The 23667-nt window shown below is 33.0% G+C and overlaps 11 protein-coding genes across 11 annotated transcripts; 5 read left to right on the forward strand and 6 right to left on the reverse strand.

The window, feature by feature from the left end:
- Nucleotides 1-149: 149 nt before the first annotated feature.
- On the reverse strand, nt 150-3710 carry ASCRUDRAFT_20851 (uncharacterized protein; the record flags this gene model as incomplete). The annotated part of the gene is made up of 5 exons (XM_020189655.1): nt 150-470; nt 591-940; nt 1112-1302; nt 1372-2714; nt 2943-3710. Coding segments are annotated over 5 exons (2973 nt in total), but the record flags the coding sequence as incomplete, so codon positions are not given.
- Nucleotides 3711-6161: 2451 nt separating this feature from the next.
- On the forward strand, nt 6162-8408 carry TOK1 (Tok1p; the record flags this gene model as incomplete). The annotated part of the gene is made up of 2 exons (XM_020190330.1): nt 6162-7641; nt 7972-8408. The coding sequence occupies 2 exons, from the start codon at nt 6162-6164 to the stop codon at nt 8406-8408; spliced, it is 1917 nt and encodes a 638-aa protein (XP_020048938.1).
- A 98-nt stretch (nt 8409-8506) lies between these two features.
- On the reverse strand, nt 8507-11150 carry SYO1 (Syo1p). Its single transcript, XM_020189111.1, has one exon. It carries the CDS (start codon nt 10928-10930, stop codon nt 8606-8608), a length of 2325 nt encoding a protein of 774 aa, XP_020048939.1. The 5' UTR covers nt 10931-11150; the 3' UTR covers nt 8507-8605.
- A 1-nt stretch (nt 11151) lies between these two features.
- Nucleotides 11152-11649, forward strand: ECM19 (Ecm19p). The gene has a single exon (XM_020189112.1). The coding sequence runs from the start codon at nt 11296-11298 to the stop codon at nt 11551-11553; it is 258 nt and encodes an 85-aa protein (XP_020048940.1). The 5' UTR covers nt 11152-11295; the 3' UTR covers nt 11554-11649.
- Nucleotides 11650-11765: 116 nt separating this feature from the next.
- Nucleotides 11766-12311, reverse strand: ASCRUDRAFT_24639 (EF-hand; the record flags this gene model as incomplete). Its single annotated transcript, XM_020189859.1, has 1 exon — nt 11766-12311. A coding segment is annotated over one exon (546 nt), but the record flags the coding sequence as incomplete, so codon positions are not given.
- Nucleotides 12312-14090: 1779 nt separating this feature from the next.
- VAC14 (Vac14p) lies at nt 14091-16970 on the reverse strand (the record flags this gene model as incomplete). Its single annotated transcript, XM_020189679.1, has 3 exons — nt 14091-15409; nt 15929-16010; nt 16095-16970. Coding segments are annotated over 3 exons (2277 nt in total), but the record flags the coding sequence as incomplete, so codon positions are not given.
- A 134-nt stretch (nt 16971-17104) lies between these two features.
- On the reverse strand, nt 17105-18403 carry UBC9 (E2 SUMO-conjugating protein UBC9). Its single transcript, XM_020194892.1, has 2 exons — nt 18228-18403; nt 17105-17961 (listed from the first exon to the last, which is right to left on the reverse strand). The coding sequence occupies exons 1-2, from the start codon at nt 18263-18265 to the stop codon at nt 17526-17528; spliced, it is 474 nt and encodes a 157-aa protein (XP_020048943.1). The 5' UTR covers nt 18266-18403; the 3' UTR covers nt 17105-17525.
- Nucleotides 18404-18717: 314 nt separating this feature from the next.
- On the forward strand, nt 18718-20055 carry PEX19 (Pex19p). Its single transcript, XM_020192889.1, has one exon. It carries the CDS (start codon nt 18766-18768, stop codon nt 19945-19947), a length of 1182 nt encoding a protein of 393 aa, XP_020048944.1. The 5' UTR covers nt 18718-18765; the 3' UTR covers nt 19948-20055.
- Nucleotides 20056-20612: 557 nt separating this feature from the next.
- ASCRUDRAFT_69420 (ORMDL family protein) lies at nt 20613-21185 on the forward strand (the record flags this gene model as incomplete). Its single annotated transcript, XM_020191669.1, has 1 exon — nt 20613-21185. The coding sequence occupies one exon, from the start codon at nt 20613-20615 to the stop codon at nt 21183-21185; it is 573 nt and encodes a 190-aa protein (XP_020048945.1).
- Nucleotides 21186-21901: 716 nt separating this feature from the next.
- On the forward strand, nt 21902-22399 carry ASCRUDRAFT_25790 (uncharacterized protein; the record flags this gene model as incomplete). The annotated part of the gene is made up of 1 exon (XM_020189909.1): nt 21902-22399. A coding segment is annotated over one exon (498 nt), but the record flags the coding sequence as incomplete, so codon positions are not given.
- Nucleotides 22400-22449: 50 nt separating this feature from the next.
- Nucleotides 22450-23225, reverse strand: DDE1 (Dde1p). The gene has a single exon (XM_020192890.1). The coding sequence runs from the start codon at nt 22991-22993 to the stop codon at nt 22655-22657; it is 339 nt and encodes a 112-aa protein (XP_020048947.1). The 5' UTR covers nt 22994-23225; the 3' UTR covers nt 22450-22654.
- Nucleotides 23226-23667: the final 442 nt, after the last annotated feature.

Here is a 23667-nt window from a genome sequence, read left to right on the forward strand (position 1 = left end):
ATAATGAAAATAATGAAAATAAAAAAATAAAAAAATAAAATAAAACAAAATAAAATAAAATAGTAAATATAAAATTACATTCTGGAATAAAATTCTTCATATCTTTTCTTTTCAAACTTGAAAAAATTCTTATCAAGCGAGTTATTACTAAACCAGGAGTTTTGGGTCGAGTCTTTTCTAAACTCAAATGTAGGAGAATAGTAGTAATTTGGTTGAATAGGAAGAACAAATTCAACTCCTGTTAACGTAATCACTTTTAATTTTAAATAGTAAGACATCATATTTTCAGTCGATTTATGGTTGAGAATACTGAATCTAGATACAACTTTTTTGAAACTTTCAATATCTGGAGTGAAAATATCATTAACATGGGTAATGAATTGATTCTTTTGAATGTTATAAAACTCTCCAGGAGAGCCTTCTAAAACATCGGAAACAAATATCCCTGAAGGCAATCCTGGATGATAATGCTTAGATGCAGAACTGGACAATGGAATTGGTATCTCAGAAACTGCAGGTGAAGCTCCATTTGAGAAATTGTTGGTAATTGATGCCTTTTCCTCATAATTTTCCCTAATAAGCTCTCGAACATTTGGATTTGCTAAATTAAAGCGGTTATTGTTGTTCATAATTTGTCTTATGGCCAAATGAGGCTTTTGTAAAATTAATCCGGACCAGATCAAAATATGGTTAGTATTTTGCATCTCTTGAGTTCTAACTCTGAACCTCAATTCACACTCTTTTCTAACCACAGTAAAATTAAGGATTTTGTTGTAATACATCAAGTCCAAATCAGCCAATCTATTGACCGGTATCTCGTTTATGGACAAAATAATATCGTTAGGTTGCAAAGTTGGAATATCCATCACATTAGTATTTGGGTTATTCACATGGCTAGATTGGACAATGATAGCATCGCCATCTGGCGGCAATGGGGAACCTGGGTTGGTGTTTAATGAAGTAGGATGATTCACTGATTGGAAATCTGAACATATTAATTTGGAAACTTCTAAAAACTGCAATTTATTTTGAGAAGTGCTTTGATTTTCAAAAAAATTATTAGCATCCTCAATGCTAATGTTTTCTTTATTTTGTTTCATTTCCAAATAACCAATTCTTTCGTCTGTCAAACCTCTAATTCTAGCTTTCAATACGGAAATTGTATTAAATTCACATTCCAAAATTCTTATTTTAGGCACTTTATTGAATTGTCTGAAATGCATAATGATCCCAATGATATGATATATATCTATGCCCATGTTATAAGATTCATTATATGCATTTTGTTGACGACCTAAAATGCTATTATAATTTTGACTAGTAGTCGATGCTTGATTAAGTTTGTTATCATTGAATACATTGAATTTGAACCATAACCCGATAATTTCATAAGTCTTTATGTCACACAACACACCCATATGGCATTTTGTTTGAATGTAGTTGTTTTCAACTTTAATAAGCTCAATATTGCAGCCTTTATAGTAAGGCGAGAAGGGATTGACGCCGATATTATTAGAAATAGTGACATCTTTTATTCTCGTTTCAATAATTTGTAGCTTGAAGTTGATATCATATCCAATAAACAATACGCTTAGATTCTTTTTAATAGTGTTTAAATTGGGTGATTTTCTGAAATTTGGAGTTGCAGATATGAAGTTTGATTCAAATGAAATAAGAGAAGGATCGTATTTTATAATTGTATAGTTTTGGAATGGATGTAAAAAAATTGCCTTTCCTGGTAAGGATAACGAATCATTGAATTCGACGCTGATATCACAAAAATCGTGAGGAACATAGTATCTTGAGACTAGTACCAAACCCTTGCTGTTGTCGATGATTAAACCGTAGCATTTTTTGATTGATTTTGGGAAAGAGTCGATTGCAAATGGAAATCTAATTTCAAGCTTTACAAAACTTTTGATAATGTTGAATACGTTGAAGTTTTGTTTATAGAAGTCCTTTAATAAGTTGAGTTCAAAGTTCATGTTATGAACGAGTTGTTTTTTGATTGGTAGTGATGGCAAGTAGTATTTTTCGTCCAAGTCTTGAAACAACCATAAACCAGATTTCATATCAAATTCATAAACTCTAAAGGATTTAAACCAATGTTTATCAATTGTTGTTATCTTGAAATACTGGCGATTCAAGTTTTTCAAGCATCTATAACTTATTGCGATTTTTTTATCGTCAGGGATTTTTTTGATGATTTCAATCATGTCTTCTAGAGTTAGAATATCGTTGTTGTCGACTGAATCAATAATACAATTTGAGATATCAATGTCAAGAAAGGAGCCATTTGATTTATGTAAATATACGCCCTTTACAGGGAGGTTAAAATGTCTTGCTACATTGTAGCTAATGTTATTGAATGTTTCGCCAGAAACGTCTAAAAATTTCAAGGGACTAACGTCGAATAGGTCTTGGACTTTTATTTCAAGTTTGATATTTTCGCCAGATCTTTCAACGACAATGGAGATTTTTTCGTTGATTGAATTATCAAGGATTTCGTCAATTTGGATTAGAGAGCAAATGTCGTAATTGTTGATGGATATTAGAATGTCGCCTTCTCTTATTTTATTGAAAGCAGGGCCAAAGGGCAAGATGACCTTTGCGACAAGTAGACCATTAATATCAGGAAATTTTTCTCTAGCAATACTTTCAATCGAGGACTGTAGGCCCAATTTTCTGCATTCATTAAAAGTTCTCAAGACCCACTGAACTTGTATTGTGCCTCGATCGATACTGATTTTGTTGTAAATTTTATCAATTCTGTAGGCTCTTGCGAGGTTATCAGCAGAGGATTTGCTTGATAGAGTGTTGTTTCTAACGATATTTGTTGTTTTAGTTGAATTTATGTTTGAGATTATTGTTAGAGTGGCTTGATTTTTTGTTGGTGTTGATGAGTTTGGATCGTCGTTTGAGATTGAGTTTGTGTTAAAGACAGTGATGGTTTTGAAGAGGGTGTTTTGGTTGAAATTTAGCTGAATTTTCTTGAAGATGTAATTGATTCTGTAAAGAGGTAAGAAGAAGTTTGTTGAGGTGGAAGTGTCGTTGTTGTTGATGAAGCTGCTTGTTTGTAGAGCTATAACGTTGCCATTGATGTCAAGAACAGGAGAGCCACTGGTTAAGAATCTCTGGTCAAGATCGTCTTTATTCAAGAGGTTGAAGGAGTTGTAGGTCAATCCCTGGATATATTCAGTGTTAAAGTCGTTGTAGGATAGTGGGCCATAAAATGGGGCGTTACAGTCTAATTTTGAGACAAAGCCACTTAAAACGTTGAGAGTGTTTTCGTTTTCTTCAAATTGGTTTAGATCATTGAGGTTGTTTAGGTTTTTCAAGTTGTTGTTGTTCAAGCAGAATATTTTAAACTCCAAGCCTAGTTTGATGGTGTTTGGATTTGAGACGAGATTTAGGCAGTTTGCTTTCAAGAACTTCAATTTCAAAGGATCATATTTTAGGAACATAAAGTCGTGAACAGGATCAATGTAAATTGGTTTGATGAGGATTTCTTCAAAGTTGTTGAAGACAGCAAAGATTTTTGTTGGGCCAATGCCTATGATTTTTTTACAGGTTAGGATCAAACCGATTTTTGTGTCGACAATGAAGCCTAGTGTTTTGAAGATTCCAGAGGACTCGATGTCGTAGTTGAACAACTTGTTGAATTTGAGGATGACGACAGATTCTGAGACAGAAGCGATGATGTTTTGCCAGAGCAAGTCCTTTTGGTAGGAGGAGTTTGGGGAGAAGAGGTTGAGAGATTGGGCGTGGGAGATTATATCGAGATCTGGTTTGGAGGAAGTTATGATCATGTTTCTGAAGTTGTCGATCATGGAGGTGGAGTAGCTGTGTTTGAAGATGGAGGAGTCCATATCGTTGGCAAGACTGATGGCTCTCTGACGATTGTTGGACATGTCGATGTTGGTGTTGATGTGTATATTGGGGTTGTTTTGGGGGGCATTTGAGGTGTTATTGTTGTTGCTGCTGCTGCTGTTGTTGTTGTTGTTGTTGTTGTTTGCGTGGTGGATGTTGTTGATTGTGATGACGTTGGGGCCAGAGGCAGTTTCTATAACAGTTGAAGCAGAGGCATCGTTGATGGTAGTGTTTCTGATTAGGTTCTGGGAGATTGCAAGTGGTTGGAAGGATTTTGTGGGATGAGGTTGGTTTGTGTTGAGAATCTGGGTTGAGTTGGAGTGGTTTAGGCTGGAGGTGTTGATGGTGTTGTGGCCTGGGCTCAATTGAACAGACATTGGGGAGGTTATGGAGGGATTGAAGAATTGGAAGGAGTCATATTTGGAGGCAGAGCTCAAGGAGAAGTTGTGGAGCAAAGGTATTGGCGAAGGAGCCAATATGTCGTTGTTAGAAGAGTGGTTTGTGTTGTTGGAGGAGGTGGGTATTGATGGGGGAGACTGTAGTTTGTATTCTTTGTTGGAGGAGTCTTTGTTGGAGGAGACGTTGGTATCGATCTGGAGCTCATTTTCGTTCTCATGTTCAGAGATTCTGGTGTTCAAAGCATTGTCGATCTGGTTCATCGAGCTTGATAAGGAGAGGTTCTTGTTGCTGTGGATCTTGTTGAGAGTGGTTATTCTATAGGGCAACTGATCTCTTTTGATGATACGAGGGTGTTTCTGCTTTGGAGTGTTGTATTTCTCTGGAGAGTGAGCATCAGTGGTAGTGGTAGTTGTATTTGTATTTGTATTTGTATTGGTAGTGGGAGCAGCAGTACCAGCAGTACCAGCAGTACCAGCATTGATATTGTCTGTGTTGGTTTGATTGGGATTTGGAACTGGAGAAGGAGAAGGAGAAGGAGTTTTGTTCTTGTTTCTCTTTAACCCAGATTTACTGTTTTTGCTGTTGTTTCTGCTGTTGTTTCTGCTGGCGTTACTGCTGTTAGTGCTGCTGCTGGATGACTTTCTTTTGAACATTTTCAATTCAATAGATGTGTCTGTGAAGTTGTGATTGTGATAGATTGCTGGAGATTCTGGTAATTTTTCTTTATAATATTCTGGCAATTTTTTATAAAGCTTATCGACGATTCAGCGAAAAATGTTTGGAAATGGTAGAAAATGGTAGAAAATGGCAAGCAATGGCAGGAAATGGCACTTAGTGGTGAAGGTTTGTCTGGTAATTCAACAACGATGGCTAGTTACAAAACAGCAGCACATTGAGATACTGGGAGAGCTTTGGCTGAAGCGAAGTGAAACCAATAAGGATGGCCAGTGGATTATGGCAAAGCAGTTCAAGGGCAAATAACAGCCTGCAATCGTGGACAATAGGCTTCAATCAGACTGGAATTGCATTCAATTGGCTGCTGGACTATGGATCAGAAGAACCACAGGAGATTTTCAATACAAAAGCTAGGTGTGAAACAAGACAGGTCTGATTGTTTTCTGGTAACTGCAACTCCAGTGCAACTTCTGTGCAAATCATGGCCAAATCATGGCCAAACTATGCTTAAAGGCTATCCCACCACCAGCTACTGCTAACTCAGTCAGCCAGAGCTGGACTTAAGGCGACAACGAGCACTGTTGAGACAATAATAGCTTGTTATCCAGAAAACAGGTGTTTGAATCTGGAATTACTGCCCTGAAGCAGAGTTTGAGCCAAACTGATCTGCTTTGCTCTTCATTCTTTGCTCTTCTCCATTCTTTGCTGGGGCCCAGGCAGAAGAGCTTTAAAGCTTAATGCTTCTTCTCCAGCTGTGCCTGGTTGTTACACTCTGCTATTGCCTCAGAGCCTTTGCTGCTGCTGCTGCTGCTGCTGCTCGAGAGTTTTCATGCTCCAGGCTTCCCACCTTCTCCAGGCTCTTGCCTCTTGCTCCCATCCCATGAAACTCCTCTGCTTCTTCAGCACCTCCAACGCTTCTTCAGCACTTCCTCAACAATTCCTTGACATTTCTTCGCCATTTCCATTTGCTGAGCTGTTTAAAGTTTGCTCTGAGCCTTTTCAATGCAAAAATGGCTGCTTTCTTTTGCAAAAGCCCAAAAGTTACAACCTACAAACACGACAAACCACAAACTTACTTCTCTTCTTCTCTCTTTGCTTTCTCATTTCGAAGCCCAATATATTCAGCTATTGAGGTTACACTGGTCTGTCCTGCTGGCTCTTGTCTGGTCTTCATCTGCTCCAACCTCCTCTATCCCATGCACAACCTCCTCTGAATCATGTCCAACACCTCCAATCTTCGCAACGTCAATTCCATATCTTTACATTTCCCTCAAAACCTCACCATCCCCAACAAATTTCTCCTTGTTAACCACCAAACAACAAAAAATTTGAACATCAAACCAGGAGACAAGCACTTCGCCATATGGTTGATCGTATCCTGCTACTTTCCCTTGATCGTGTCCTGTATAGGCCCATTGGCCAACATGATCTCCATAGCTGCTATCGTGGAAAACTGGAAGCTAGACAACAACACAAACTCTCTAGCAAAAGACCCCCATTGGGAATTGATAATAAATGCCATCTCCCTATCAACAGGCTTTTTGTCTGACTTGAGTCTCCTTTTAAATATCTCAAAAAGATTGAACTACCTCCTTGCCCAGTTCATCTCCATTATCGGCTGGTTCATCTCCTGCTGCCTACTACTATCCATAATTCTAATCACAAACTTCAACTATTTCCACAACAGCAACAGCAACTACTCTCCCTACCAGGGCTTCTGGTTTGCTGTCCTAACTGCCATACTCTATCTCTCCTGCTCAATTCTACTCTCCATAAACTTGTTTGGCTACTTCAAACAAAAATACTCTGACGACTTCAATCTAAATTCTTCTCAAAGAGGCATAATGCTACACGTCTTTTTGCTATCTATTTTTTTATCCCTTGGTGCTGCCATTTTCTCTTCAATTATAGAAGACCTAAATTATGGCTCTGCTCTATATTTCTGCGTCGTTTCTCTACTAACAATAGGCTTGGGCGACATCCTACCAACGACAACCTTATCCAGAATCCTAATACTAATCTACTCTCTAATTGGCTTTCTATTACTAGGTCTAATCATCTCGGCGGTTAGAGGCATCGTTCTAAGTACCTCCTCCCCTACCTTTTTCTGGAACAGACTCGAAAATTATAGAAAAAAAATATACTTAAAATATCTAAAAGAAACTGCAAAAAAAAACATAAAAATATCAGAACAAGACTCATTCAATAAAATCAAACAAATCAAAAAATCCTCAATCCTATACCAAAACTTCTTATCCTTACTTCTCTCCATCCTATTCTTTATCTTTTTTTGGTTCTTTGGCGCTTTAATCTTGAAATTCACTGAAAATTGGACCTACTTTGACGCAATCTACTTCTGCTTCCTATGTCTACTAACAATAGGTTATGGTGACTATGCCCCTTCTTCTTCACTTGGTATCCCCTTTTTCATCTGCTGGGCTTTAGCTGCGGTTCCCCTAATGACCATCTTGATATCAAACTTGGGTGATACCTTATACAGATTTTACATCGATTGGACTGACCAATTTGCTTCTTTCTTACTTGTCCCAAATTTCATTCGCATCTTTCAAAACAATTCAAACAACATTATCAATTACCATCAAAATATTTATAAAAATATTTATAAAAATAAAAATAACAACAACAACAATAATAATAATAATAATAATAATAATAATAATAACGATAGCGATACTAGTAACGAAATTAATAACAATAATAATGATATCATTGCTGAAAATTGCACAGACTATTTAAATCACTTATCCTTATTAAATCAATTTGCAATTCAAACTGACTTGGAAAATGAAATCGAATTCTCAAGTCCCATTCAAAACAATGATACTCTTGATATTCATAATACCAATTCTAACATCACTAATGAAAATGAATTCTTCAATATCCATCACAAAAACCAATCGCTAATATCAGCAATAAGAAAATCTTTCTCCTCTTTAAAATCAACAAATATAGTTCAAAACACCTCCATTTCAAATAATCAAAACAAAAAACCTCATCAAAACTTAGATAACCTTCTAAATACTCAAATTAACAATAACAAAAAAATATCTGCATTTCAAAACGATTCTCTTACCCCAATAATACCATTCTCAGAAACAATCCTAAATTTAGTTTCTCTATTAGATTCTGTAAAGGAAATACTAATTGATATCTCAAATAATCAAAAAAAGGAATACTCCTTTCAAGAATGGAAACAATTAATAAATTTAATTGATATCCCAGAAAATAACTCAAAAAATATTGATTCAAATTTGTTCTGGCTTTCTGAGAAATCACCATTAAAATATCCTTTAAATGAAAGTGGTTTCTTTCTTTATAAATATTTGGTTGCCATCGAATATAAATTAAACGAAATCCTAAAAAATGATATTCAAATAAGATCTGATCTAATTTATAAAAATATTCATCATCATCAAAATTTACCTTCATCTCATTCTCTCTAAACTTAAATATTCCTAATTTTTATTTTTATTTTCATTTTAATTTTCATTTTCATTCCCATGATTCCTTTAGCATATCTACATAAACTTATTCATTCGTTCATCAACTAATTTGCTTTATGTTATTTATTTCATTTATAATTTTATCATTTGTTTTTAATATATAAATACATATGTTATTGAGTTGTATTTACTTTTTGTTATAAGCTGGATTTCTTTTTATTTTGTGTTAATTTAAATTCCCTTTCTTTATATTTGATGAATTTGGATAAATTCGTTATAACTTCATCGGCTTTTTCTCTTATTTCAGGTTGTTCTTTTTTATTAATATACATTTTTGCAATTTTAGGTAGTTTTTTTTCTATTAATTTTAAATTGGATAAATAATTTGTTTCAACAAAACTGCTTGAATCATAATCAAATGATTCATCATTAAAGATATCGAAAATATCGTCAATGATTTGCAAAAATTCGGTAATATTAATAGGCATTTGGATGCTATCGAAATTGACTTTCAATAATAAGTTCATATAAAATTGTGTCACCACTAAATTAACTTCAATGTGGTTTGGAATTTTGGAAACATTTGATAAAAATTGAATATAATTATGAAAAAACTCATTTATTTCATTCATTTCGTCTGTATTCTTTTTATTTTTACTTTTATTTTTTTTATTTTTATTTTTATTTTTCTTATTTTTATTATTATTATTATTATTATTATTAGGATTGCTAGGATTGCTAATATTGTTAATATTATCAGTTTCATCAATTCCATAATTTCTTTCAATGAAATTATTTAAATTTGTAACTAAAAGTGAGATATTTTCCACTGTAATATACTTGTTATCATTTATTAAATCATGTTCAATATTTCTGAAAGTTGCACACAATATTATAAATAACTTATTTGTAAAAATCATAGAGCTTTGAGCTGAATCAGCTGTAATGTATTGAAAAATTAACTGCCATAAACGATCAACAACTAGTTTCCAATTGTTTAAAGTATCAAGAATGCTATCAGGGTTATCGATTGGGTATAAATGACGATCGTTTTCGATTAAATTGAATAACCAAGAAAAATTGATTAGTAGATCTAAAGTTTTGAATTGAAATATTTCATGGGGTAAATAATGATCTAATAGTAAAGGAGACAAACTATGAATTAAAGAATTTAGCAAATCAGAATCTAGTGAATTAATTGTTGGAGAGTTATTAGCAACAAACTCAATCAAAGCAGTTAAGATTTCCAAAGAGGTTTCAATTGATTGGAATAATAATGAATTTGTTAATTTTTGATTGGATAATAAAAGATAATCAGCTATATTAATCAAATTAAAATTTGGATTTATATTTAAATTTGAGATAAAGTCTAGATTATTTTGATTCATATCAATAATTTGAAGGTTATTATTATTAAAATCTGATAAAAAAGAAGAAGTGTCTGTATAAAGTTTCATCAAACTAATTTTGTCTTGATTGGATAGAGATATTTGTTCATTATCAATCTCAATGTTGAAATCCTCATCTTCTTTATTTTCATTATTGTTGTCAAAAGAATATTCGAAAAATTGTAGATTTAAACCTTGAGTATAAATGTTTACTAAATTTCTATAAATTGTAGAATTTTTGTTACTAATGTTATTGATATTATTTGGATCGTTGACATTATTTTGAAGGATAGTAACAGACAAATTTTTAAAAATGTTTAAGAAATCATAATTTTGAATTATGATATCAATAAATTGAGAAGATTGAGAACTGAAATCATAGATTAATTTCAAAATTGAGAAATACAAATCAATGGGTAAAACCGATTTAAAATTGTTGAATAGAGTAAATATAAAAGAAAGTAATATAGTGATTTTATCTGAGGAAAGAATGTCTTTAAGGATATCAATGGAATTTGAATTTAATAGGCTAATGATCAATTCAATCAAGACATGGGATAGATTAAAGATATTGTGGTTATTTTCCTTGTTATTTAGATCATTGTTATCTATTTGAATTTTAATTTGGGTATTGATTTGGTTAATGTTAAAATCGATTAATTTAAATAAATTTTTTCTCCATAGGCTAATAGCTATTTGATAACCGTTATAATGAATTAAATTTTTCAATAGATACAAAGAGTTTAAATTAATTTGAAATGTTTCAGGGTTGTTTTTGTTTTTGTTTTTGTTGTAGGTTGTAATTGTAGATAATAGGTCGTTGTCGCTATTTAAGATAATTGGGATTATTTTTTCCTTTAATAGAAAATTTCGAATAACATCCTGGTCTATTAGGGAGTTTAGTATTTGTAAAGCAGCTATTTTGTGATTGAGCACTTCAGGGATGGAGTTGTTATCTTGAATAGATAGTTTATTTAAAATCGGGGTGAAATTGATTTTTAAGTGATTAATTTGTTGATCATTTAAATGTTGCAACTGGATTTGATTTTGTTGAGCTGAAGGGTTTTTCTTTCTTAATGAGAGTCTTTCATTTCTCAAAGCAGCAAGTTTATTAATTTTCTTAGCCTTTGCCATTGTGTGTGTGAGATAATGATGATGATATATGAATATTTAATCAAAATCAAAATCAAAATCAAAAATAAAAATAAATCAAATTTTTTCAACTGAAAAATTTCACAGAAAAGCCGGAATTTTCTTTTCCAAAAAACCCGTCGCCAGGTTGACGGATTTTTATATTTTGGGAAATTGCAATTTTTCTTTAATTTTTTTTTTTTTTCTTATTTCATTGGTTGGTGAAACTTTGAGAGTATAATTTTTGTGATAATTTTTGATTTTATTTTTTGTGTGGAGGTTTAGAGTTGTATTTTTATAAACTGGATTGAACTTTGATTGAACTTTGATTGAATTTGAATTGAATTTGAATTGAATTTGAATTGAGTATGGGAAGGTTAAGGGCATCTGATGTGGCTACACTTTGTGCAGTGTTATTTGCTGGGGTATATGGAGGAACGAGGTTCTTTGAGCCTATGATCATTGATAAGTTGAGGGAGATGGATGCGTTGAGAGATGATATTCCAATACCAGTTTATGACAAAGATGGAAATCGAGTGATAGATTTAGGGCCTACAATTGTGCCAAAGAATGTTGATAATACTGATAATAATAAGACTAATAATACTGACGAGAAAAATATATAAAAAGATCAAAAAAAAAACAAAGGGAAAAATTAACTATAAAAGACACACGATTGTTTAGTAAAAAACAAAAATATATAAAACAAAATCCAATAGTAAGTCTTCAAGCAAAGACCATACAGAAAAAAGTTGGGTTGAACAGTAAATGAATAAAATAAAACAAAATAAAACAAAATAATTGGATTGGATTGCAATCAAATGAATAACATAATTTGTTCATAGATGAAATCTTCAAAATTGAATTGAGCTACACCATTTCCTCGTTTATCATAAGCTCTAAATAAGTTTGTGAATCTTAGCAACCAAATCAAACTTTCAATAAAATGACCAAATTTCATGTTTTTTTGAGGATCGATGGTACCACTTGGAGAGCCCCATGGATCGAAAGCATTTCCACCATATGGATTGAAGTCAACTTTAGCAAATCTATTGAATAAAAATTGAGATAAATTTGGAGATAAATTGAATTGGAATTTTTGTAAAGTGACTAGATACTCGTCATAAGTGATTGTACCACTTCTGTCGGCGTCCATTTCATGAAATGTCTTTCTCCAGTAAATTAGATATCTGTTTAAGAAGTAAAATTCTTTGAAATCTAAAGAGTTGGAATTGTCTTTATCGAATAATTTGACCATTAATCTAATTGTAGAAGGTTCGAACCTTGTCCCGTCATGATTAAATAAAGCATCGCTCAATTCCCTGGCACTCAAGTACCCAGATCTGTCTTTATCAACATACTGAAATATGCCAATCAACTGCTGATGCAATCTTTCGTTTTCTCCAGTACACTGAGGTGGTAGAGGAGTGTTTTGCAATGCTTCTGGAGCCTGTTGTTTGTAGATTGGAACATTGCCGGTGGGAGACGAGCCCAACTGGGGGTTCTGTTGTTGTTGCTGCTGGGCCCTTTGCTGTCTCAGACCGCTCTTGCGCTGGGATAATTGCTGCGGAGTGGTAAACTCCTGTAATCTGTTTCTAAAGCCAACCATGTCGTTGTGTCAAAAGTTTTGTTGTTAAAGACGATATAATGTAGTAGTGTTGGTGATGAGGGAACAAAATGGTCTGGGCTTGATCTGAGTTTGATCTGGGTTTGATCCGTATTTATACCACACGGGGGGAGGCGCTGCACGTGCCGCAATAGCCCTTCCTGAGCAGGATCCGGCTGCGCAATCCGGGGGAGGGGGCACTGCAAGGTCAGCACATAAAAAGCGCAGAATTGGCGCACAATTAGCGTCGATTATCTCTCGATTTCCTTTATCAGTAACAAGACCATGTTCGAACTGGAGCTTGACGAGCCACGCTAGATTATTGTTCACACAAACATGACGACTGGAGCACAGTTTTGAGTATCCACCAACAGGCCCTCGATTACAAGACTTGAGACCTAGTACAAGACCCGATGCAGAAGCCTGATTACAAAACCATCTCGACTGACTAGATCAGCTCAAAGACCCACTGTTGAACGATCTGCTATTTCCCCCACTGAGTCTTTTCGAGCTGCCAACACTGCTTCCTAGCCTCGAGCTCGACACACTGCTTCTGCCGCTGGTTCTGCCACTGGGCGACGCATTGCGATTGGAGTTGCCGGCTAGGCTGTCATTCCTCTTGGGTGTTGATGGAACACTAATGTTCTTGGTTGACGTTAGATTGCTATTGAGCGTCGACTTTGACGAAACAGACTTAAGATTCAAAGCGTTGTTATTGTTTCCAACGCTGCTTGCGCTCCCTTGGTTCACTGATGATGTAATGTTGGATAATTTGATACCTGGCCCTGATAAATTGCTTGTCGTTCCCTTGGGATACTCTATTGTTCGGCTAGTCAGGTTGATTATTGGAATATTAGACCCAACTGATAATCTGTTCAAGTCTGAGGTGATTCTATTCACCGTAGAATTTTGATTAGACCCTAGATTGGAATTATTTCGAAAATAGCTTATAGTACTATTTCCCATATTATTGTTGTAATTGTTCACATTGTTAAAAGTACTAGAGTAACTATTATTAAAACTGTTACTGTAATTATAATTATAATTATAATTATCATTACTATTACTATTACTGCTGTTATTATTAGTAGTAGTGTTATTGTTCATACTACTGCTATTATTACCGAGACTATTGCCATAATTACTAACACCAATTCCATTATCGTTAGAACTATTTGAACTAAATAAATTTTTTTTCTGAATTCTTTCTAATCGAATAGTCTCATGTATTTGCTGAACTTCTTTGAATTTATTTAATAATTCATTGGTTTTCAGTTTTTTCCCCAATAACATTGTTATATTACCACAAATATTACCACTATTACTATTAATACTATTATTATTACTATTACTATTACTATTACTATTACTATTACTGGAAACATTACTAGCAATATTATTACTATTGGTCCCATTATTGTTATTACTCAAATTCATCCCAAGATTACTTAAATTATTATTAGAATTGCTATTAGAACTATTATTGATCAAATTATTATTTAAATTATGATTCAAATTATTACTTAAATTTCCACCTAATAAATTATGGTTAATCGGTGCTGATATAGAATTTAATCGGTTTTTCAATATATTAAACGCATTAGATTGTGGTAGGATCATTAGTATTCCATAAAGACACTTGTAAAGATATGGATACTTCTCAGGCTCTAATAACTGTAACCGCAATTTAACAAAAACTGGACTCTCCAACAATTGAACTAAAACATCCAATTGAATCAATAATGTAACTGTAATCTCAAATCCAACAAATATATTCAATAAATTATATGCCAATTCATAATTCTGTGATAATAAACACAACAATAAACATGCTGGTGCATTATGACACCAACTTTTAAATAGTGTTGTGAAAAAAATCCAGTCTTCTTTATTATCAATGTTATAGAGTTTTTTTCTCAACGGTAATAATTCTGGTGCTGTTATTAAATTATTATTCAAAATTTGAATCATTATACTAATGAACCCCAAATTCTTATAACTTTCTTTTTGCTTTTCATAAAGACAATTGGAAAAACTTTTATAAATTCTTTCTGGATTAAGGTTAATACACAACTGTCGAATGATAAAATTTCCTCTTAATTCTAATAATTTTCGATCGCTTTTAAATAAATTAACTAAATCGTTCATCAAATTTTGGAAATAATTATCATCCGATTGCGTGGAAAATTGCGATATTAATTTAAGATCTTTGTTAATAACTTCTGATGACGAATCACATAATCCCTTTATTAATGTTTGGAATGTGTCATCACTATGTTTAAGAAACAATCTTGGAGATTTTTGATGAAGCATAATTAACCAATCTAATGTTGCTATTTTTGTAATTTTTTCCTCATGTAAAAACAATATAGCCAAAGTATTTATTACAGATGAATAATTGAATTTTGTTTCATTTGAATTTAAATTATTCATTGTATAGTTATTGATATCATTATTGATATCATTATTGATATCATTATTATTATTATTATTATTATTATTATTATTATTATTATTGTTATTATTATTATCATCTAGTGATAAAGTTGATGAAATCAAATCCATTAATTTTTTATTAAAAATCAACGATTTATCCTTTAATTGCCTATTTGAATTAATTGATAAAATTTTTAATAAAATTGATAATAAATCGGAAATTAATGGTAAGAAACTAATTGGAGATATATCCAATATATTTTCTAACCAATTAAGTACGACTAATTGGATTTCATCGTCTGATTCTAAATGAGTAATTAGAATTGCTATAATTTTAGGAAAATTCAAATCAACATCTTGACCAGGGATATAAGTACCAGTATCCGATAAATATTCGGAATTAGCATTCATATCATGGTCATTATAATATTCATCATAATCTTCGTCCGCATCATCAAAAAAATCATCTTCATCGTCTGATTCATTTCCGTCTTCAATATCGGTTTGAATTTCGTCATCATTTAATTTATTGGTGATTTTAATTTCATTATTGCTGTTGTTATTAATTTTATTATTTGTAGTGCTGCTACTGCTGCTGCTACTGTTATTATTGTTATCAATACTGATATCATTATTATCGTTTTTTTCATTGATATTTTTGTTGGCATCATTGATGGTATTATTGTTGGTATTGACTTTTGGAGTATCATTAGGATTTTCATTGGAATTTAGAATGATTGTGTCATCTATTTCATTTAAATTTGGTGAGGATTCTTTTAGTTGTTTATTGTCCAAAGTTAAGTTTGAATCAACACTTTGAATATTTTCATTAAATTTATTGTCGATAGGTAAATCACTGTTACTGTTGGTGTTATTAGGCTCAATTAAATGGTTTGATGATTTTTTAGAAAGAGAAGGATTTTTCAAATTATTCAAATTATTTAAATTACTTAGACTACTTAAATTGTTTATATTGTTGATATTATTTAAATTTTTCAAATTTTTATTATTGTTTTTATTGTTTTTTCTGTTTTTGATTGCCTCTTTTTGTTTTTTAAATTGGTTAAATTCGAGTTCTTTTTGTTTTTCTAATTTTAAGAATTTCAATTCTTTTTCTTTTGCTACCAATTTTTTGATTTGGATTATTCGTTTAATTTCTTGTAAAAAGTTGTCAAGACATCTAATTGTTTGATTTCTGACTGATTTTTGAGTATCATTTAAAAAGGTTAATAAGCCGCCAAGAAAAGCAGGTAAATAACTTATTAATTCCAAATTTGGAATGGAGTCTAGTAAAGAGATCCAGTCCACCAAAAAAGTTCTAGTGAATCCATTGGTGGTGTATAGTCTTTCCATTAATAAGGGGATAAACTTCGGTAAAGAAAATGCCAAATTTGACTGATTGTGATTTATTTGAACAATGCTGCCTGTTGAAATTGCAACAGTTGTTTGAATTAAGTCTGGTTCTTGGATTTGAGGATCAGTTTGTAAGACAGAGATATAGGTTGTTGCCCTCTCCGAGACAATGTCTTTGATCAAGCCATTGACTAAGCCAATACCATTTTTGACACTGTTTTCATTGTCAGCAGAGAGTCTGCAAAGAACATCAAAAATTTCATTGAAATAGATTAGAATTTCGCCCTTGGCAACTTTTGCAATATTATACAAACTTTCACAGGCATAGTATCTAACCTGAGCAATCTGATCACCAAAACATGCCAAAACTGGATGAATAATTAAATCCAAGTATTCAGCGATATGAGATGAGCCTAGGGCGATGGCGACTCCAGCAAGACCAATAACACCACCATTTCTGAAGTTTGGCTGGTGGATTGCACCAGTAAATTCCTTGTATAATTGGTCTATAATAGCATGGATTTTCTGAGTGCTTTCGGGGTTGTTTTGGTTGACTAGTTGTTTAACAGTTCTTTCGATCTCTAAAGCAGCAGCTTTTCGCTTATCATACAAACGATCAGATAGGGTTTTGGCAGTCAACTTATCCATTGCGACAGACTCGTGGACCACTGGAGAAAAGCAGACAGCAGAACAACTGGAGGAGTATTTAAGAGTTGTTTCTTGCAACTGAGGACCCTGCCAATAGCGAGCTTAGCACCAGCTGGATAGTTGTAGATGGTTGTGGATGGTTGTGGATTGGTGAAGAAAGCGTTTGATTTGGGAAAGAGCTCTTTAAATGAGGGCGATTTCGGCCGCAAAGTGCGAGCGGCGCAGATACCGCTCGAGGCCGGCGAGGAAGAAGAAGGAGAAGAAGGAAGAGGAAGAGAGGTATTGGAAGAAGTATTAGAGAATAAATCAGTGACTTACTACAAAAGACAACACCCAACGCTATATAGCCCAGCTCAACAAAGCACTCGAGCTGATCTCTTGCCTCCCTTTGAGTGTTGGTGCAACAATACTATTTATTGATTTGAGTGTATTTTCAGTGGAATAACAAAATTAAATAAGTAATATATGGTCCAAACTATATGTAGTGTTCAATTGCGTATTTTGTACATTTTTTTTGGTTGTTTTTTGGTTGTTTTTAGCTTTTTTTAGTTTTTTTTATTTAGCATATTTCAAAGCTTGTTCCTTGACTTTCTTTTCATAGGTTGGTCTGTCTTTCCCAAATGCTCTCCAAGCTGGTTCTTGGGCAGGAGAATCTGGGTTTGGACTGTCTAGTAATTCCTGAACCCCCAATGCGATTTGTTTCAAGGTGATAGCAGGTCTCCAGTCCTGTGCTTCATTTAAAATACTGAGACAAATGGTTCCTGAGGGATAAATGTTGGGATGATAAAATCCTCCAGGAAACTTGACCTTTGGAGGTCTTGATGGATAGTCATCAGGAAATGAAATCGTTAATGGATAAACTGCATTAGCCCATATAGTATTTGGTTTTCCTGGAATACCTGCTGTCCAATTTTGTAAATCTAATGAACCATCTGAATTCTTGTTGGGTTTTGCAAAAAAACCAAAAGGATGGTCTTTACGCCATTGTTTTCTAATTTTAAACAAAACAAAATAAAATAAAATAATATAAAATAAAGACCCAAAAAAAAAAAAATATAAACAGAAACCAAAATAATTAGTATAATTATAATCTATAAAATAAAAATAAAGGTTAATGATTAATTAATCAAATCACAAATTGACAAAAATGAAAGATGAAAAATAAAATAAAAAATAAAAAATCTTAAACCAATAAATTATAAATAAAAAATCCTGGATCATGAATTATAATTTATTAAGTAATCAAGTTAAACATACCTTTCTTCTTGTAGACGGTTTATACAAAGTGAACTCATTATTAATTGTCAGAATAATATGTGATGTGTGGTATATGAATCAATATTATAGAGTTCTATTTGTTGTTATTGGTTATTATTAGTTATTAGTTATTAATTATTAGTTATTATCAGATAATCAAAAGAAATGCACTGAAGTATTAAAGAAAGAATTCCTTCATAATTTAAAATTAGATTGGAATAAATAAAAACTACCAGAAAATGACAAATTTATATCACGTGGTGATATCCTGAGAAAATACATTTTCGCGTTTAATGAGATTACGAGCAAGAAGTACGTAAAGCGTGCATTTTCGAACACCCACCGGAAGTGCCGCACAGTATTTGGAGATATTTGGAGATAATTTTATACACCCACTACAATGGAACTATTGTTGATCTAAAAGGTAAAAGGAGCAAGCTAGATTTTGAGATTAAATTGGTAGCTTTTCACCGAATATTAGAATAAAAATAAAAATTTTAGCAAAGATTATATTGAAATTAAATTAAAATAAATTGAAATGTATAATCCTGGTAAGACACCGTTTAATGAAGACGATGATTTTTCTGATTTAGATGATCTTCTAGACGATTTTGCTGATGAAATTTTATCCAAACCTCCTGCAAATAATTTACCTATAAATAATACTAGTAATAATAATAATACTAGTAACAATTCGACTTCGAATACAAATATAAACTCAAATGTAAATACAAATGCAAATAATAGTATAAATTCAAATTTAAATAATCCAAGTCATAGTAACTTAAAGAATAATAACAACAATGCTTTTGGTTTTGATTTTAATAATGGCAATGTCGATGCAAACCTTGACAACTTGTTGCAAGATTTTGATTCTAATCCAGATATGAAAAAACAATTTGAATTGCTAATAAATCAATTTGCTAATGTTATGAATGTTGGCGATGATGATGATGACGATGACGATGATGATAAAACTACGAATACTTCTAATAATAATAAGCCAGGTAATAAAGTGAATGATAATATTCCAAGAACTCTAACTACTCCCACTACTCATACTGCTCCTTCTTCTTCTACAGCGAACAACAATGATACTCCAAACAAAGGAGAAAACAAAATCCCAAGCTATAAAAATAAGAACGATTTTAAGAATATAATAAATTCAACCATGTCGAGATTAAAAGAAAGCGGCAAAAAAGTAGATCAAGAGATCAAAGAGGAAAATGAAAATAATGACATGGGCGAACTCATTAACCAGTTAATGGGTCAATTGAATTTGGATCCTGGAAGTGCCTTAAATAACGATGCAGGTGGTGGAGATTTCGATATGAGCAAATTTTTGGTTGACATGTTAGATCAGCTTTCATCAAAAGAAATCTTATATGAGCCAATAAAGGATTTGTCGATCAAATATCCCAAATGGTTGTCGGAAAACTCGCAAAATATCGGTAAAGAAGAAAGCGAAAGATACAACCTGCAAAACACGCTAATCCAAGAGATTGTTGGTAAATTCGAATCGAAGACGTACGACGACAAGAACGCAGGCGATCGAGATTATATCAACGATCGATTGGAGAAAATGCAGCACAGTGGGATGCCACCAAACGAGTTGATGGGCGACTTGGAGAATATTATGGGGCCCCACCCATCCTCAGGCTCCTCTGGAAATCCATTGGGCGATTTGAACAACAACGACGATAACTGTGCACAGACCTGAAATCGGGAAGAGTGCAACAAATAATACAGGATACAGTGATACCGTACACAAAGCGCAATGTGTAGGCGTGATGGGTCGAAGTGTTCGCGTGCAAGAGCGTTCGGCTGGAGGGCGTTCGGTTAAGCTGTCCGGGAACGAACGTGTGCGGCAATGTGCATGAAAACGACTCCGTCGGCCGCACATCATGCCCTAACAACGACGGCTGTCATTCATTGTCGGCGATGGATTGCAGAGCCAGCAGAGCGGGAAGAGCAGCGTAATTGAATAAGTTGGTGGTTGAGTAATCAAGTAATCAAGTAGAACATTATAGAACAACTGGACTACGACACTACGAAGAGACTGAATAGACACTGAAGCACTGCAACACTAGCACTCGACCACTAGCACCACAAGTTCACAACGCTAGAATACTGCTGCCACCGGAATATTACTGCTACAAAGCAATTCCCACAACATTTATTATTAGCAACGCTGTTTTGCAATTAGAATTTAGTATTTATATCAATCTATCTCCTAGTAATTCCTTTGCTTTTATCTTTAGATCTCGCATTGTTTTTATTTTTAACCTCCAGGTTTTTTTCTTTTAATAACCAATTAAACAGCAGAATTATCCCAGAGCACTAGTTCAGACATAAGCTGCCAAAATAGCAAGAAGCAATCCCACAATGACTATCCCAACTCAATCCTCTCTCTCCCCAAGAGTCTCAAAATCAGACATGAAAATAAGAGAAAGATCCTCGTCCATTATCTCTTATGTCAAGCCAGACTCCGAAGACGAAATAGTTGACCAAAACTCCCTCCCAAACTTGAATGCAAATTGGGTACATGGCAAAGGTGCCTGGTGTATCCATATTGTTATAATCATTTTCCTTAAGATTTTCTACGATTTCATTCCTGGAATAACTAAAGAGCTAAGCTGGACATTAACCAATCTAACATATGTCGCTGGTTCCTACATAATGTTCCACACTTTTAAAGGCACTCCATTCGAATTCAATTCTGGTGCTTACGATAAACTCACAATGTGGGAACAAATTGATAACGGCGACCAATACACTCCTGCCAAAAAGTTTCTCTTTTTTGTGCCTTTTGCTTTATTTTTGATCAGTACCCATTATTCGAAATACAGCTTGACTTATTTTACTTTAAATGGAATATTGTGTTTAATTGGAATTGTTCCCAAATTGCCCTTTACCCATAGATTAAGGATCTCCATCCCGTTCATCACCCAATATTGAATCATAAGAATCTTTTCAACAATCTTTTCCACAGGACTGCTCGCCAAATCCCACCCAATAACTTTTGTACAATGGTAATATTACGCTGTTTTCTCGCGATTATGTGACAGTTTTCCATTCTTAGATTCGCACTTTCTATACTCATTTTCTTCCTCTTTCTTCTTTTTCTTTTTTTTCTTCTTTTTTTTTTCTTCTTCTCACACATACCACCACACACTCATTATGGTATTTTAATACACTATTGCTCCTTCCTCTGCGAAAACGTCGTCTTTGGCACCAAAAGCAACAGCTTTGGCTCCTTTCTTCAGGAGCCCCGTTCGCAGAAACGGGACATATCGCACAGAAGACTGCGATTCCGCACAAAAACCCTGTGGAAGAGCCGCAAATATCCCAAGCCGGAACAAATCCTTCCTGAATATCCAAAATTTGTTGTCGGGTCTAAAACGAAAATAAAAATAAAAATAAAATCGCAGTACTGAAATTGCCTATCAGATGTGGAAATTTCATTTTAAAGTGATATAAAAAAGGGTTTGTTCCTATTTTTCCAGTCTCTTATGATCTCTTAGGTTTATCTGCGTTCTGGGTTGTTTTTTTCTTGTTTCTCACTCAGCTCTCCTCCTTTTAACTCTACAATGAAACTCACAACATATTTAGTACTCTTCTTGAATCTAGCTTGTTCTTTATATTCGGCCATCGTTTTCCAGGACAATGGCCTTGATCCCCCAATCACTGATAAGGTGACGTTTTATATCAATAAAGGCGATAACTATTTGGGCAGATTGCATTTGGGTTTGTTTGGTACAGTAGTTCCCAAATCTGTCGAAAACTTCGTAGAGTTATCGAAAGGCACTTATGGCTTTGGTTACAACAACACCATTTTTCATAGAATCATAAAGGATTTCATGGTCCAAGCTGGGAATTTTGACTTGAATCAAAACAATAACGATGGTGGTTCCGGTGGCCATTCAATTTTCAATAATTATTCAACCTTTAATGATGAAAATTTTCAAATCAAATTCACAAAACCCGGTTATATAGCATATGCAAATTCTGGTAAAAATTCAAATGGTTCTCAATTTTTCATAACAACTGTTAAAACTGATTGGTTAAATGATCATCATGTCATCTTTGGAAAAGTCATTGGCTTGAAAAGCTTTAGAATCTTGGATAAAATTCAAAAAATTGAAACAAATTCAAATGATTTTCCTCTAACCACAATTAAAATCATTAACGTTACTCACAAAAATCTAAATCTATCACCAGATATCATCGAAGCTTATCAAAAATCAATCAACGATCTGTTGAATAGCTCAACTTATTCAATTACTTATTTATTTATACTATCATTGACTCTTATTGTTTTAATCTTTATTATGTTAAAATTTAAAAAAGCTTACTATGTCAAACAATTAAAAAGAGATTTATCAATGGATTTCGATTAATCCATTACAATAATTTATTACAGTAATTTAATACAATTTTTCATAAAAACACCCATCTTTATTCCAACTGCCGATTAATCCAGTTGACATCCATCCATCTCCTCCAACTCTTTCTCCCTCTTTTATTGCATTTTCTAATACCTCTTTATCCATTGGTCTACCGATACCAAATCCCCTTATACATAACTCTCCTGAATTATCTTCTGCTAAAAACTGGTCATTTAACAATTTATAATCTACTAATTTAGTCTCTATATTCTGCGATGGTATTCCTCTTCTTCTATAATTTATATCGTTAATTTTAACCTTATTATTTTTGCTCATTAGTCTATAATCAAATAAATTTGTTTGAAAAACTGTTCCCATTACTCCTTGTAAACTTCTCTCATTAATTATTCTTGAACCTAAAATGATATTCAAATTCAATGATTTATCACTTGAAATTAAATTGCAATTTTTAGTATTGGTTGTTGAAACATTATAAATCAATCTTAAGTTTTTAAAATTCGATAGCTCTGAATAATTTGTAAAAATTCTTTGACAAAATAGTTTATAACTTCTTTTAAATAAAATTTTTTTTTTAAAAATTGAAACAATCTTATTATTGTTATCAAAACTTGAATTATCATTAATATTAATTTTATTCATAAATATATTATTATACAAATAATACAAATAATTGGTTGAAATTACCATGATTGTTGGTTGTGTCTTTCCAATTAAGTCATAAATCTTTTCACCAATTGAAAACTTTTCTCTTTCAGATAAGTCATTATTATCACTATTAAACCCATCCAATGTTAATGTTAGTGACAAGGTTATTTTTTTTTTGCTCTTGTTTAATGGCTCGACAATTTTAATTGATGGAATACCAGTTAAAAGTGCAGAAAATAATTTAATATAATAATTATTTACGTTGGATTCCTCATTGAATATTATTAAATTATCATCAGTATTCCAAGAATTTTCAATGGGAATTGAATTCAACTGTGAAGAAATATTTGAGACCAAAGTAGTTAAAGAGTATGAATAAGTGTTGA

The sequence above is a fragment of the Ascoidea rubescens genome, assembly GCF_001661345.1.
Source record: "Ascoidea rubescens DSM 1968 unplaced genomic scaffold ASCRUscaffold_3, whole genome shotgun sequence".
Lineage (NCBI taxonomy): Eukaryota > Fungi > Ascomycota > Saccharomycetes > Ascoideales > Ascoideaceae > Ascoidea > Ascoidea rubescens.

Coding starts and splice junctions, on each gene's coding strand:
- SYO1 (XM_020189111.1), bottom strand. CDS start 10,930: ATGGCAAAGGCTAAGAAAATTAATAAACTTGCTGCTTTGAGAAATGAA.
- ECM19 (XM_020189112.1), top strand. CDS start 11,296: ATGGGAAGGTTAAGGGCATCTGATGTGGCTACACTTTGTGCAGTGTTA.
- UBC9 (XM_020194892.1), bottom strand. CDS start 18,265: ATGAGTTCACTTTGTATAAACCGTCTACAAGAAGAAAG. Junction 17,962..18,227: donor AACCGTCTACAAGAAGAAAG/GTATGTTTAACT, acceptor GTTTAAAATTAG/AAAACAATGGCGTAAAGACC.
- PEX19 (XM_020192889.1), top strand. CDS start 18,766: ATGTATAATCCTGGTAAGACACCGTTTAATGAAGACGATGATTTTTCT.
- DDE1 (XM_020192890.1), bottom strand. CDS start 22,993: ATGGGAACAGTTTTTCAAACAAATTTATTTGATTATAGACTAATGAGC.